Source organism: Nuphar pumila, chromosome 5 (assembly GCF_984573655.1).
Source record: "Nuphar pumila chromosome 5, dmNupPumi1.hap1.1, whole genome shotgun sequence".
Taxonomy (NCBI): domain Eukaryota; kingdom Viridiplantae; phylum Streptophyta; class Magnoliopsida; order Nymphaeales; family Nymphaeaceae; genus Nuphar; species Nuphar pumila.
Genome location: NC_143253.1, coordinates 132,459,783 through 132,476,524, shown reverse-complemented (window position 1 = coordinate 132,476,524; position 16,742 = coordinate 132,459,783). Strand labels below are relative to the sequence as shown.

At 37.2% G+C, this 16,742-nt stretch overlaps 2 protein-coding genes across 2 annotated transcripts; one reads left to right on the top strand and one right to left on the bottom strand.

Annotated features, from left to right (window-relative positions):
• Nucleotides 1-222: 222 nt before the first annotated feature.
• LOC149838793 (Pentatricopeptide repeat (PPR) superfamily protein) lies at nt 223-2,916 on the bottom strand. The gene has a single exon (XM_090008320.1). The coding sequence runs from the start codon at nt 2,914-2,916 to the stop codon at nt 481-483; it is 2,436 nt and encodes an 811-aa protein (XP_089864446.1). The 3' UTR covers nt 223-480.
• Nucleotides 2,917-8,159: 5,243 nt separating this feature from the next.
• On the top strand, nt 8,160-16,154 carry LOC149838792 (ubiquitin receptor RAD23b-like). Its single transcript, XM_090007796.1, has 12 exons — nt 8,160-8,380; nt 9,883-10,044; nt 10,568-10,606; nt 10,704-10,771; nt 10,864-10,905; nt 12,959-13,136; nt 13,232-13,390; nt 13,508-13,570; nt 14,599-14,646; nt 14,728-14,837; nt 15,388-15,472; nt 15,706-16,154. Exons 1-12 carry the CDS (start codon nt 8,315-8,317, stop codon nt 15,820-15,822), a joined length of 1,137 nt encoding a protein of 378 aa, XP_089863922.1. The 5' UTR covers nt 8,160-8,314; the 3' UTR covers nt 15,823-16,154.
• Nucleotides 16,155-16,742: the final 588 nt, after the last annotated feature.

The window sequence follows — 16,742 nt, the reverse complement described above, 5'->3', positions numbered from 1 at the left end:
GCAACTTTACATTCCTGATGGCCCAGTAGCTGATCTGTGCCCCAACTAACATGAGACTCATAATTTACAACAAAAAGATAAATAAGTGAAGACTTCAAGAACTTGAATGGAACATCAAGAATAAGCAAGATACAATACCAATTTATGATGAAAATGAACCAAAGTCTCTAATGTTTCAACCCGTGATCCATAATTTAAAACCTCCTGCTGAGGATTCAAAATTATTTCAGCTACTTATCAATGGAGGGCGACAAAAAAAAAATTGTCAAAAGGATAGAAATGTAGAAAAGTAGCACTCTAAAAACTTTCTTTTCTTGCACAGAGGCACAATCCTCATGGCTACTATTACATTAAAGGCTGAAAGGTGTGAGATTTTTGTCTTGAAGCAACCATCTTTTGGCACGGAGGATATATTCATGTATATTAGTTCCATATATCCAAATCCTCTATAAATATACATACATGTGCCCAATAAATTAACTACCAATAGTCCCCACAAGAGCAAGAACCACTTTCGAAATGGTGAAAGCGATTTGCATCTCTCATTACTATGTCCCTGCCACTTGCTTTGCTTATGAACTTGAAAGCTGTATGGCAATCCCCACAAGTCCGCAGGTTCTTCATGATCCGAATGGTATCCCCACTTGGAACATTCATTATTGCAAACACCACAGCAATTTTCTCACTGTGGTAAGAGAGATCCTTCTCTTTAGTCTCTTCATCCAGATTATGCAATACAAACTCAGTATCAGGAACATAGCCCATCCCTCTGATCTGCTCCATTAATATCTCAAGTTTCTCATATATCGCTTTTGCCTGAGGATGTGACCGATCTTCAGCATTGAATGCATGCACTCTGTTCTTCACCTCCACCCAGCTGCATCCAGCTACCTTCCTTAGGCCTTTGTCCCGCATCATCCTTTTCAGTTTTGCTCGATCATCCCATTCACCATGAACAGCATACATGTTGGAAAGTAGAATGTATGTTGAATGCTCTTCTGGCTCTAATTCTAGTAAGAACTTGGCAGCATATTTGGCCAAATCCATGTCTCGATGCACCCTGCATGCACCAAGCAGAGTCTTCCACACCATTGCATTAGGTTTAAATGGCATAGAATCAATAACCGATTTTGCTCTGTTGAGCAGACCAGCACGACCAAAAAGATCAACTGCACAGGCAAAGTGTTCCATTCTAGGCTGAATGCCATATATAGTATCCATAGACCTGAGGTAGTATGATCCTTCTTCAACTAAACCAACATGACTACATGCAGACAGAATACCAACAAAGGTGATGTGGTCTGGCTTTACACGTGCTTCTTGCATTAATTTAAAGAGATCAAGTGCAGATTTACATTGTCCATGTTGTGCATAAGCAAATATAATTGAATTCCATGCAACTGAACCCTTTTTTGAAGTTTCATCAAATGCCTTCAAGGCATCTTCAATCATACCACACCTAGAGTACATGTAAATAAGGGAACTACCTACAAACATATGCGCTCTAAAGCCAAGCTTGACAATTGAAACATGAATCTGTTTTCCCCATTGTAAAGTTGCTAGGTTAGCACAACATCGAAGCACACTAGAGAATGTGTATTGGTCAAGCTTGACACTATGAAACAACATTTGGGAATAAAATTTCATAGCTTCCTCAGCAAGCCCACTTTGAGAATACCCTGATACAATGGAATTCCATGAGACACTATCTTTGCAATGCATCTTATTGAACAGTTTAAGAGCATCATCCATGTAATCAAATTTGACATACATGGCTATCAATGCATTTGAAACAGGAATTGGCTCCTCTAAACCAACTTTTATTGCTAACCCATGGCAGGTTTTACCTTGCCCAGCATGCTCAAATCTGCAACAAGCACTTATTACACTAGTGTAGGTATACACGTCTGGTTTGACATCATGGTATTGCAATTCCATAAAAAGTCCCAAGGCCTCCGTACCTTGAACATTGCATGCGTAACCTGCAAGAATGGCATTCCAAGTCACCAGGTCCCGGATCTCCATTTCATTGAAGACCAATCTGGCATCTTGAATTGACCCACACTCAGAATATGCAGTTATAGCAGAATTCCCCACAACTACATCAAAAGTAAGTCCATATTTCACAATCTTCGCATGGATTTGTTTCACTACCATAAGTAATTCAGGATCACCCAGTGCTGAAAGAACACTTGCAAGTGTAGCTTGATCTGGAATAATTCCTTCATGCTCCATGTGGATAAAGATCTGCAGAGCTCTTTCTCCTTCATAATTCTGAACATAACCATAAATCATGGTGTTCCATGAAACAGAATTTCGTTCCGGCATCAACTTGAACACCAATTCTGCATCGCCCATCCTTCCACATTTTGCATACATATAAAGAAGTGCACTGCTTGCAAAAACATTCGACTGAAACCCCATCTTGACCACAACAGAATGAACCTGCTGCCCAAATCTCAGATTGCTGGAACTACCCGAGCTTTTAAGTATACTCCCAAAAGTATATTGATCAAAACTGAACTCATCTCTCTGCATCATTTTCAAAAGTTTCCAACCCTCTACATTCTTCCCTCGATCAACATATCCAGCAATGATGGAATTCCAAGAGACAATATCTCTTTGAGGCATTTCGTCGAACACTCGGTGGGCATCGCGCAATTCTCCACACCTTGCATACATGTTCAGTTGGGTATTGCTCGTATACACATCCGGTACAGTTCCTGTCTTGACCAAGTGACAGTGGACTCGCTTGCCCAACAAGAGACAATGGGTTTCGCCGCATCGTCGGAAGAGGAAACGGTACACGGTCTGGTCCAGAGCAAATCTGAAACTCTCTGTTTGGGAGAGGAAATCCAAGACCTCCTTCACGCTTCTACTGGCAAAGAAGTCTACGAATGCAGAAGACGGTATCATACCTTCCCATCATTGACACTGTTCTACTCTTGAACCACGATCCCCCCCTTCTTGCTTCTTCCTCGCACCGATATCCTCTACTAGCCGTTACTTTCAAAAATAAAAGGAAAAGTTTCAATCAGGCCCACAATGTTTTCTTATAATTCCAAAAACAGATTCTCTTTTCCAAAATTCCTGATACAGACCACCAGTTTCCTGGAAAGTGGAAACCGCCAAAAGGCATTTCAGCAAAAGCATTACAGGATGTTAACGGTGAATTGCAGAATCTTTGTTTCAGAAAAAGACCGTCTCCTGCAATTGAAAGGAAAATAGCATGGTTATTCAATAAAAGAAGGCAAATATTGGTTGCAACCAATCAAGAGAGAACCAAATTGAATATACTCTGCAGCTATTATGGAAGTTCATCAACGAAATGAAATCTTGCCCATATGCTCAATAAAATAAACTTGGCTTGTCGGTTCCGATGCATTTCTTAATTGGTTTTTCTACAATGCCCAACAAGAAGACATTTTGGAAGCTGCAAAATGGAAGGAAAACGTAAGTTGGAAAGTGAAAATGGCAACTTTTCTATGCATTCCAAGAAGAGAAATTTTTTTGACATGAACATTTTATAAAATGCCTTTAATTTTGATATGAAAATGCCTTCATCTTAGAGATGAAGAACATTTTTGGGTTATTTACAAAAACATACCCAGTTTTCTTTGATGATTCAGAATCATACCACAAAAAAATGGTAATTCAACTACGTACTTCATGTATTTGGTGGTTAACCAAAACCATACCTGTGATTAGTTTCCCTGGACTGACGGTTCACATTCTCAATTTAAATCTCCATTTTACTCTTATTAAAACAAAAAATCAGATCTATCCTTCTCAGTTTTCTTCTTTATCCAATCGACCTTTATTTACTCGTTTTGACACTTATAGAATACTACGTTTCCCCATCTTCTGCATTCATGCATGCATGAGTCTCCATCTTCCATAACTAAGCTCAGAAGTTCATGAAAGATATGGAAGAAAATGCCCATGAGTGGGACTGTTTTGAACCTCCATGACACTTCCCAAATTAAGTGTTCTTTCGATGGTCTTGTGGTGCAGAGGGGCTTCAGATATAGTTGAAAGTGGGTAAAAAAAAAGAGAAAAAACATGAGACCTCTAAATTTTCATAGGTTGGGTTCTCACCCACCATTTAAAATGGTGATTTTGATCATATTACTTTTTGGGAAATTTACATATGAGCGCCTAACCTATGGTGAAATTATGTTTAACCGCCTAAGTTTTCAAACTTTAAAATAAGCGCCTAACTTATTAGGAAATTTCTCACTTATCATTTCTGTCAACCTATATCCGGTTAACTGTAGTTTAACCCTTAACTCTTCTTTGTTATGTATTCAAATTAACATTTTTGCTCCTTTTTTTTTTAAATGATCAGATGCCCCCAAAAAAGCCCTTTCTTGTGACTTCTTGGAAAAACAACCTCAACCAGGATGCAGAGCCAGGAATTTAAACTAGGGTGAGCACTAATGCACAATAAAATGATAAAATAATTACTATGACAATAAACTATACTGACAAGTGCGAAGAAAATTGAAGAATGACAGAGTGCCATATTTCATAATTAAGAACCATTGTTGAAACATAACAACGTTTCAGTAATAAAAAAATTTAATGAATAACTGCATAGTATAATAAAAACATGTCTATATACTCTAAAATTTAGCTTTATTTGATATAAAGACTAAAGAAAGTACCTTTCATGGACAAATTGTGGCCAAACTCAAGTTTCGATCTTTAATTGCATTCAACAAGACATCACAAAGTAACACAAACATCCTACAAATAAATAGTCAATTAATTAGTTAATCTTTCAAAAAATCTATAAAGGACATCATAAATGTTTCATAAATAATTAAAAAAAGTACAATCCACTAAAAAATGAATTAAAAATCAAATATTCAAGAAATGCAAAGTGAAAACAATCAAGTTTGTAACCATACCAATGAAAATGATAAGCCTGGTTGATATAATCTCATAAAGTCATTTTGGTAAATGAAGTCTTAAGTATATAATATCAATCTAATGTCTATATTGCAAAAATATTTGAATGATCAAACTACCTCCATAAAATATACATATATTGAATACTAACACAAATAAAAAAAAATACAAAAAACCATTAAATCATAATAGAAATCAAAGATAGACATGATTATTGCTATTTGAAAAACACAAAGAAACCCCTAATCCTAATAGATTTCTCATTTTTGCTAATTGAAATGAAAAAACCCTAAAATTCTAAGTTCTAACCAAAGTCAAGTATTTATTATTTATGTTTAATGCTAATTAAAAAGAAAAAATACATAACACCTTAAAAGCATAACCCAAAATTCATGTCATTTAAATAAATACAAAATCAAAACCCTAATTCTTACAAACATCATCAATTATGCAATTATTCTAATCAAGCATATAGAATAATGTTTAATATTAATTTAAAAAGCAAAGAAGTACTTAATTACATATTCATATTATTTAAAAATAAAATAAAAATCTAAATATTATTAAAAAAAACACAAAAACCTTTGAAGCCTAATTAAATATTCATTCACCTAAAAAAAACTAAATGAAAAAATTGAATCCTAAAAAACATCATTTATAGTTTTCATACATATGCTAATTGAAACAAAAAATAACAAAACCCCCAAATTTCTAACTAAAATAAAGCATGTGGAATCATGTCTAATGTTGATTAAAAAAATACAAAAATAACTAGTTAAATACCCATCTCATTAAAAAACTAAATGAAAATTGAAAAAAAAAAAACCTAAACCCTAATTATTGAAATGCAACTATTTAAGAAAAAGTACATCAAAAACCTAAATACTAATATTAACAAACATTGATAAATTTATATGCCAATTAAAAAAACCTAAATTAAATGGTAATTAAAAAATCATCAAAAACCCTATCCATAAAAAAGGGAATTTCCCGAATCAGGGTGGGCACATGCCCACAACGTGTCTCAGCTCAACCCATTAGATAAGGGTTCAATGTGAAGCTGAAGACAGTTACAGCCACTTCATGGGCGCTAATAGGGGCCTAAACTTCCTAACTCATCATATCCTCCATCAAATGGCTACCCATGTTTGAGATCATCAACATCATCCCACCAGAATGCTTAAGCATGCGTAGACCCATCATCCAAAAGAACAAAAATCTGGTAATCAACCCTCCAACGAGAGAGAGAGAGAGAGAGAGAGAGAGAGAGAGAGAGAGAGAGAGAGAGAGAGGTGTTGCACGTGAAGCAATCAACTAATAAAGGATATATATATATATATATAATAGAGTTTTAGTGCTATAACACAAACATTTACCATTTGGATCTTAATGTCATAACTTAGATGTCTCTGGCTGGAATCCCATAGGGTTGCTCCCCAGCTTCCCTATTGAAAAAAAAAGAAAAAACTTTCCATGTCTAGATCATCAACGACCGTTTTTAGAGTGCAGAACAAATTATCATGGGTACTTTTGGTCATAAACCTCAAGGGTCCCTTGGATGTCGTCCATCCATAGGGATGAATGAAATCACAGAAACATGGTTTTTTGCTTTTGTTTGAGTTGTCCATTCATTCCATCTATGAACGGCATCCAAGATACCCCTCATTTGATGAACACTCATCCTTTTGAGGTCATCATTAAGGGGATAGACAAGTTAAAATAAGGGTCCTAGAATGTACTAGCATTCAAGAGTTGCATCAATTGAATGAATGCTCATAAAGTGGGTTTTCAAGTATGAAAAGCTTCCATACCCATGGTTTTGTTGAAAGAGAAGCTCTTGAAAACCATCAACAGTTTAATGTATTCTTTTGCCCCAATAGTACCACAGGTAGTTATGGGGTGTTTTATCCCTTTCTACAGTTGGTACATACCTTTTTTTCCCTCAATGTAGTACATTGCTCCTCCAATAAAGAAAAGGTGGCATCAATGTCCCTTAAAAAGCTCCAAGTTGTAAAAAATGAAATTACCAAATTTATGTCTCTACTTAGAGAGATGAACACTCATGATGATAATAATGTAGTCGTGCATGCATTGTTTATCAAACATATCACTTTTTAGATCTCAAACGCTTCTGAGCATGAGAGAGAGAGAGAGAGAGAGAGAGAGAGAGAGAGTACACATGCAATATTGTGAAACAGTACATATGTGAGAACCAATTATGAGTACCCAACAATTATAGGGACGAAGTACGTTCATTTGTAATTATTTTTACCCTTATCTGACTATCACGAGAAGTTTATTCTTATATCTAAATATTTCAATATCTTCCAAATTTAAAAAAAAAAAAAAACTCCAAATTGAAAAACCAGCTAAGTTGGCAAGTGACTTACTCAAGTAGCCAACATTCCTAAAGAAGCATGTTGATGAATTCTAAAACGAACACAATTGCTGTTATCTCAATCCATGAATTGGCAGAATATTTTGATTCGAAGGCTCAATTAGTGGTTTTAATTTCAACTAAATGGGTCGGATCTGGATCTGGGTAAGCTGAATGTTGGAATTTTTAGTGTTTACTAGACATGTGGTTTGGTATGACCCAATCCCGACCTATACCGGATCCGATAGATCTGGTTTTGGTAATAAATAGCGAGGTCTGATCAAGAGTTTGGTCTGGCCGATTAGTATCTAGAGCCAGGTATGCTCTATGAAATTTCATAACAGACCTGGTCTCAACCCAAGTTCCGATAGTATCTACAGATTAGAAGCCATGAAGATAACCCGGCTACTGGTATTTTACCCAGTTACGTGGGCCGGGTCTGATTTTTGTAATCCTGATAAGGTCTGTATATGGTTTTTCATGTTTTAATATTTTTTAAAAATTAAGATACGGCAACACGTTTTTTTTGAATATTTTAATCAATAAAAAATATTTGTTGATATTTTAATAAATAAAAATGTATTTTTGAATAAACTATTATTAAATTTAATAAATTAACATTTTAAAATATTAAATCGATGTTCATACGCATGATAAGTACGTGTCATCGAGTCATACCGTGACCGAATCTCATCATAATGACACGCTCCGAATGGTGTATTATTGTGACATGCGCATAGAGCCCAGCTGTCCATGGAAATGTAGGGCCCCATGGTTATAAAGTAAAATCCTCACTCACAGGAACGAAACTCAAGACTCTCTCTCTCCCCCGATCCGAGCCGTTCATCATCCTCTAGGGTTTCGTTATCGGCGTTTTGGTTTTGGTGGGAATCGGAAGACAGGTCTAATCCGTCGATGCCGTCAGCATCCCGTTGTTTCTGATAGGGGATCGTATCCGTTCGTCCGGCCGGCGGTTCCCGGCGACTCCTGGTGGTTTTCCGGGGAGTTCTTCCGTCGGTCACGATGAAGTTGACTGTGAAGACCTTAAAGGGGAGCCATTTCGAGATTAGGGTTCAGCCCAGCGATACGGTGAGCTTTCCCCGTCCCTTTTCCTCAAAGAAGATCGTGGTTTTCGTTTAGTCCCATTTGCTCCGGGATCCCTTTTTCTTTCTTTTTAAATAATTTGCGTATATATATATATATATATATATATATATATATATATATATATATATATATAATTCTTTGTGGGTGATGGGTTTTTAGATTGGTGGTTGACAATTTGGGCTTTCAGAGTCCCTTGGGTCGTGTGGTGTGAGAGCTACAATTAGGGCAAAGTGGAAACGGGAGAGTTTCAAGAAATTGTGACTTGGCCTTTGCACAATTTTGTCGAATATTGCTTCCATTGTATTTCCTTTTCCTGTTTGAGAGATGGGATCGTTCTTCTTTTTTCTTTTTGGTCCAATCCAAGCAGCGAGTGCTGTCCTAGAGCCGTAATTAGTTGCTATACCCGTTTGGTTGTTGTTTTCTCTCTGTTGAATTCCTTGTCCCAGTGATTGCAAAGCGAAGAACTCGAAGTAGTCGAGGAGTCCTTGGCGGAGCGATTGCACGTAGTTTATGAATGTAACAGATTGTGACAATCAATTTCCCTTGAGAGTGTACACAGATGGTTGTTTGTAAAATTTCATATGATGTTCCATGTTTTTCACTACTACGGATGACTTCACATTTAAGTATCCGGTATGGTATAATGTGCACAATTATCACTATAGTGTCTGACCATGTTGGATAGATGACCAGAACACCAAAAAGCCTTCCCCTTGACTGGTCTCTCGAGCCATTACCACATTCTGCTGCTAACATCCTCGGGCACGCGCTTGTCTCGCCTTAGCCTTAACTCCATGTAATTATTTCCATTTTCACGGATCCTCCCTCTGTTCTCTGATTTTGCCACTGTTTAGCTCTTTCCACACTTGGGGAGGACTTCCCTTTCTTGGGAATCAATCCACTGACGTGAGGTTGCTCTGGTACCAAGTTTGGTACCTAACCAATACACCAGACAACCATAGAGTGACTGAGGGGCATAAATCTATACCCTTTGACTGTTAACATCGTAAAAACTATATTCAGGTCATATTCTTTGCTACCCCTTGTAATGCCATACTCTTGTTTACATTGGTGATGTAAAGTCATTCCATGCTTGCACGGGAATATATTTCTGAGTTCTTAGTACATGAGTGATTAAGTTGGATTACAAAGTTGATGGTTATATTTGTCATCATCGCTTTATACATATGCAATATTCAGCAGTTCTGTTATATGGTTTATTTTTGCATTTTATAGTAAAAAAGCTGCATATACTTAACAACTTGGGTGCTGAATAACTGTAAAGTGTAAAAGGTGTATCACAATGAACAAATTATTGGCAGGTTGGTTGTTTCGCCGTTTCAAAGCTGAATCTATGATTAATATTCACCATTTTCCTTTTGGTGGATGCATTTGTTTATCTTCTCACTGCCTCTTTTTTTTTTTTGAGGTAAATCATGAATAATTTTCTTTGGTTGGATTTTAATCTAGTATGTTTCCTATAGGTTATTGCTGTAAAGAAGCATATAGAAGAAATACAAGGGAAAGACAACTTTCCATATGCTCAGCAGTTGTTGATTCACTGTGGCAAGGTCTTGAAAGATGAGACAACTTTAGAAGAAAATAATGTTAGTGAAGATGGTTTTCTTGTTGTCATGCTCAGTAAGGTATACATGTATATTTTTGGCTTTTGAAAGATCCTATTAGTCTGCATCCCTTTAAGCTTGTTAGATTCTACTATAATAAATAAGGCATTTTTTGTATCATGTTATTTACTATAGTTAATGCATCTTTGGCAAATTGGGATCTTTTTGTTCATGTGCTATGAATCCTGTGTAGGATACTTTTTTCTAACTTAGTCTGTAATAAGTTTAAGACTTAAAGTCAATGATTGCACAATCTTATGCACAAAAAAAAGCATAATATCTGCAGAATCCTTAGATGTGTGACGATTCAACATGTTCCATTTTCATAACCAGGCTTTGATTGCAAATTTTTGTCTGTTGCCAATATGATATTCCAACTTTATTTAATACTTTTCTGCCTCAGCTAATATTTATCTGCATCAGCAATTTTCTCTCTGTGGTTTTGAGATCCATAATTCTGTTGGTCATGACATATATTCTGCATTCTTTAACTTAGCTTTTTTTTACTCTCTCTCTCTCTCTCTCTTTTGTTTTTTTGCTGCAGAGCAAATCCTCTGTGCAAGGAGGAGCCTCTTCTGCTCAGGTATCTATGGGGGTCTCTGTACCCATTGTCTATGATACATTATGTCCTTATGATTGTTATTTTAGCTCTCTTTAAATTCTTTTTAAACCTTGAACAGTCTTCAACTCCCAGTTCTGTTCCTGCTCCCACTCCAGTTCCTGAACCACAGCCTTCTTCACAAGCAGTGTATATTCCCATCTTTTCATTTATTAAATTGATAATGCCTTGCAGCTTTGGTTGTAATTCCTTGATCATATTCTGGTATGATGTTGTAACAGGACCCCTGTGAGTACTGCAGCAGGTGCTGATAGAGCAAATGAGTATGAGTTTTTTTTTTTTAATTCCTTTTATTCTAGAGTTCTTTTGCTTACTAGAGGGGGCATTGCTTTTAAATTTCTCACTAATATTCCAAAACCTTGGTGTCATTTGAACGTGAACTTGGTCTCTTAGTTGCTTTATGTCACTTATTTTGTGTCTGGGTTTGTTTATTCATTCTTAGTATGCAGTGATTTTATTGCCTTGCGTATGATTCAAGTTTTTCATTCACCACCAACAATGAACAACTTTAGTTGCACTATAGATATAGCAATATGACTGTAATGATGTAGACACATATTGGTTGTTGGGTTATAAATTGATCATATTCCAATGTAGTTGTCTTTGTATCAAAATGAACTTGATAAAAGAGAGGCAAATTTTACTGAAATTTTTACTTCTGCTTATCCTTGAAGGGTCAGGCAACTTACACCAGCTGTGTTGGATGTGTTCCTATTTCAAGAACACATTCTGATTGCCTTGGCGGATAAAATTCTCTGAGTTATGAAGTTTACCACCACCATCTTAAGAATCCACATAACACTCATTAACCCCACAACTAGAGGATAGTCAACCTCATTATGTGTTTGATTTCAGGATATTGTCATTATTGTGTATTGCCAATTTTGATTTCCTTAGTAGTCCCAAAGTGACCTTGTTCCCAAGAACCTGTTGTAGGTTCCGTTTGTGACACATTTGAAATATTTGCATTTTTCCCATGACTTACTTAGGATAGGTCTTAATTTGATCTAGAACTGCCCCGTGATACACATGGGGTACAAATTATCCCATTTAGTGCTCATAGGTTCATTAAATTATGTTCCCTCCAATTGCATGGCTTATTTGTAGGATTTAAGATCTCTAAGATATGCAGGATTATTATCTTGTAAGCTGTTAGATTGGAATTTACTAAATGATTTTGTCTCTGGAATAGATGAATGAGCTTGATCAAAGTTAATTTACTGGGTTTTGTCCAGGATAATTGCGTTTGACAAATTTGGAATTTACACATAAATTAAGAACTTAAGGGTCATACTTTGGGTTTGAATCCTTTAAACTGTCTTAGATACATGGATTATTAAAGAAAAACATTTCTTGATAAGCTTTGAGAAGAGCGAAATCCATAGTGCGACTTCTGAGATAAAGCATCATAGCTTGAACAAGTGTTTGGTAAAAGTCTCATGCATCATGCTTCACCTCTTGCGCTATAGTGGTCGTAATACATCATCCATCAAGATGGGATTTTAGACTGTTGAACACAAGCATTTATAGCAAACATTAATACTGAATGCTTTAGAATTCGCTTGGAGAGAATAGATGCCAAGTTTTTTCCCTTTCTTTTTTTTCTTCTACTTGTGCCATGCTTCTATTTTCAGTGTTTATGTCTGATGTTGTACTTTCAGTAACTTCATGCATGCATTTCCTGTATGTTCAATGTGTCTTCCATTCATCTTGTATGGGGGTGAGCATTGTGGCAGGCCAATAAGGCTTTTGGGGTGCCCAATTCAGAAGGGGCCAAGCTTGTGCCAGGTTTGATCAAACCTGGGCCTAGGCTTGGCTTATGTTAAAACAGGCCTGGGCTTGGGACTTGCAGAATGTGTGCCACTAGTGCCCAACCCAGTCTGGACTCTCTTTCCTGATACTTTGTATAAATTGGTCCATATTCAGCAGTAGGCCTGATAGAAACTATACCTTGGCCTAAGCTTGTTAAGAGTCAGGCCAGTACCAGATCCATCTCATCTTGTATCTTCGTTTATGGCCTCTATGCATGCTCCTGCAATTTTTCCTAGTATTTGTGTAACAAAGATGACACTGTTTTCATGGGTTCAAATACATGGGCAGACTGGCCTGCCTGACTGGCAACTGTTAATGCATAGATGCTTGAAATTTCTTCTAGTATTTTTGCAACAAAGACGACACTGTTTTCATGGGTTCAAACACACTGGGGGAACGCCCTGCTAGGCTGGAAATTGATTAATGCATGGATGCTTGCCTACATTTGTCCTATCAATTTCTGTGACATTCTCTCTGCATGCTTCTAATTATCAATAATTACAGGGTGACTGCTGATCCATATGGTCAGGCTGCATCTAACTTAGTTGCAGGTAATAATCTTGAGCAAACCATTCAGCAATTAATTGATATGGGTGGAGGCAGCTGGGACAGGGGGACTGTTATACGTGCACTCCAAGCTGCTTACAACAATCCTGAACGAGCTGTTGATTATTTATATTCTGTAAGCTACACTCTCTGTCTGATATTTAAGCAGCTCAATTTGGATATTCTTCACTCTTAGTTGTGCATGCAACTCATACAAAGATTATTTTGCAGGGTATTCCAGCCGCGGCAGAAGTTTCTGTTCCTGTAGCTCGAGTTCCTTCAAGCCAAGCACCAAGTCAAGTGCCAGCTGCTGCCACAGATGCAGGCATGGAGGGAACTGCACCCCTCTCTGGAGGACCTAATTCTTCTCCACTGAACTTGTTTCCTCAGGTCTAATTCTGTTATGATCCTACTTTCATGTGCTTTTGAGATGTTTGTTCTTTGTTTTGAAAGAAGAGGTGATATTTGTTCATTGTTATCTAACTTTTGTCTATATTGTGTATACAGGGGACTGGTCTTGGAACTGGGGATGGGGGTGGCTCTCTCGATTTCCTTCGGAATAATCCACAGGTATGCATATTGCGGTTGATGTTCCCTATCTTCCCAATATTTATGTAATGCACCGATTTGCTTTGATTTTTGATGCCCTGTAGTATAAAGAACAAGGGTAAAGTTGGATGTTAATAATGGAGCTTGGTTATATAGTTCAGCAGGGATTTTTATCCTGGATAGGGCTGGGAAACAAACTGAGCAGCTCGTGGTTCAGTTCAGTTCGACTCATCTAAAACTTGTTCATGATCGTCTTGTTTAGATGGCGAGCCGAGCCACAAACTGCTCGTTTAGCATGTACGAGCCAAGCATGAACAAAGGGTGTTTGTCTCGGTTCGGCTCACATGAGCTCGTAAAAAGATATTATATATGATAAATATGTAAATTACATCATAAAGTGGTATTGGACGGGTGGTCAGGCACTGTGGCTTATATCTCTGAGGTTTGGAGTTCGACTCAGGTTGTTGGCGTGTTACTAAAACAGTAACTTTTTTTTGCATGAGTCAGCTTGGACTTGGCTCACCTGGCTCGGGCTTGGCTCGAGCTTGGCTCATGTAGACCCGAGCCCGAGCCCGAGCTGGGTCTACTGGTAAACGAGCAGAGCCCAAACACTCAGTGTTCGGTTCATTTGGTTCATTTACCAGCCCTAATCATGGATCCTGTGTTGGTTCAATTGGTGAATATTGTTTATTATCCAATGAATTTTAAGTTGGAATATATCAAGTCCATGATTATTGGTATGATGGTATCAAATAATTTATGCCATACACTTAAGTATAACGGTTGGCCACAATGGTACTCAAAGGAGTTGATAGGAGATGCATTTATTACACTTCCCAAGTGAAGGAAGATAATGGTGCTCTTTGTGTGCAATGAAGGCGAAGGTTCCTTCATTAACTTGAAAGTGTTTGGCATGTCCCTTCTTTGTGATTTCAAATGTAGACAAATTATGTTGGGACCATTGATGTTTCAAATGGCATAACTTTGTCATACGTAGATATACTTTTGTTTTGGATGTCTAAATTGAAATTTAATACGTGTTCTTGCAGTTCTTAACTTTACGTTCAATGGTCCAAGCAAATCCTCAGATATTACAGGTATGTGTTTTCTGTCTCGACTCTAACATTTGAAGTTTTCTTACATGTTATCAATTTCTGAAGCTGTTAGTGTCCTTCCAGCCCATGCTTCAAGAGTTGAGCAAGCAGAATCCACAGCTCCTAAGACTGATTCAGGAGCACCAAGCAGAATTCCTTCAACTGATTAATGAACCACTAGATGACTCTGAAGGGTGAGAACATTATGCACATTTTGCCAGCAGTAGTTTACCATGTATTATGAATTTATGTTGCTTGGCAGTTGGCAGTGACACTGGTTGATGATTTTGTTCATATATCACATTATCACTTATACCTGCAGTGTCGTGCTAAAAAGATTACTGGAGATAAATATCTATTGTATGCATTGTCATAGACCCTGCATTTTCAGGTCCTCGTATGGAGTAAAACTTCCTAAGTGCATAGTGACTAGCATTCAGGAGTCAAAATGATAGCCTTCTGTTTGTTTTGCTTTGTTTCAACTTTCTTGGCAACACGATGCTTCCCTTATTTTTCTTATTTCTCACACTTCTTATAGACTTGCTTCATAATTTATCTTCTGTTTGTATATCAACGTTTTCAATTTCATTTATCTATTGGATAGACACTTTCAGACCCAAATTGTTTTTTAACATTATTTATTTATTTATTTAAATACAAGTTGTTTTCAGATTGGCTGTTGTGCTTAGACCCAGTAAATGCAAGACCCGAAACTGCAGCTACTGACATTGATGTTCATTTCAGATTCAGAGATATATTTGGACAGCTTGAGCAAGACGCGCACCAATCTATAAGCGTTACGCCAGAGGAGAGGGAGGCTATCGAACGAGTAAGTATCTTGCCAAAAAGAATAAAAAAAAACATGCAAAATTTGAAACCAGGGGCCTGTGGTGAGCCTTGAGGGAAAGACTTGGATAGGTTTTATTCTTCCCAATTTCCTCCACAATGTTTGGCTTGGTCCAGTCTCTGACTAAAGCAGCTTCTGAGTATTGGTTCTTTAGTATCTGTAAGCATTGATTTCATGGTAATCTTTAAAAAAAAATGGTGTTAAATTTTGTTCAGCTTGAAGCAATGGGGTTCGACAGGGCACTTGTCATCGAGGCTTTCTTGGCATGTGACAAGAATGAAGAACTTGCAGTGAACTATTTGCTAGAAAATGCTGGTGATTATGAGGATTGACAGGTAGAACAAATTGGCATGTTGGCCTTCCAACTGTATCTTATTGGTTCAGTGGCCAATCTGGTGGCAGAATAGTTTCTCCGGCAGTGAACTTTTGATAGTGAGAATCTCAGATCTCTGCTGTTCAACTGTTTTCAGTCTCCTTTGTCTTTCTCAGAGATGCTTCTTTCATTTTTCTTTTTTTCACAAGTCGCAGAGACCATCCTTTTAGAGGAACTGCCAATGGTCCAGATTAATCTCTTTAGTTTTTTTTTTTCTGGGTGTATCTTTTTTGGTCTCACATGTGGAATCACTGATGAAAAATCTATCTAATTAAATAGAATTCCACTAAATAGTATTTTGGCCTAGTTGATCGAGGTAACGACTGAGGACTGATAAATTATCTTTTGTGTTTCTTCGAGATTCTCGATTAGAATTTCCTCCTGATGACCTATGCACCCACATACTCAGTTTGTTGTGGGAACTGGGGGCACATTCTCTCTATCCTGACCCATCCAGAACATGTAATGTGTAGTTTTTTGCCTTATTGCTCCTATGTCAATTGCTTGACCGATGGTATTCAGTATCAAGACCTCATACTGCCTTCGACTGCGAAGCTAATGATGTCAGCAGCTGAGAGCTTGATTTTGGTAATCCCTACAGAAATCCAATCAGTTTGCCTTGGTAGGTTTTAATTTCTGCTAAAGTTGCATGGGTTTTGCGGAAAAAAATTTACTGCCGTGCCTTTTGGTCCTCAGATAAGAACTGTTAAATGCACTCTTTCTTATGATTGCCATCATGTTCACTAAATTCTTTGCGTTGGCAAGAAAATCAACAAAAAAGTGTTTATGCTACACAACAAAAGTACGCTAATATTTAAACTTTTATTAAGATTTAGTGTTATTTTTCATCCCAAAAATTATATATTTGGACGATATTTC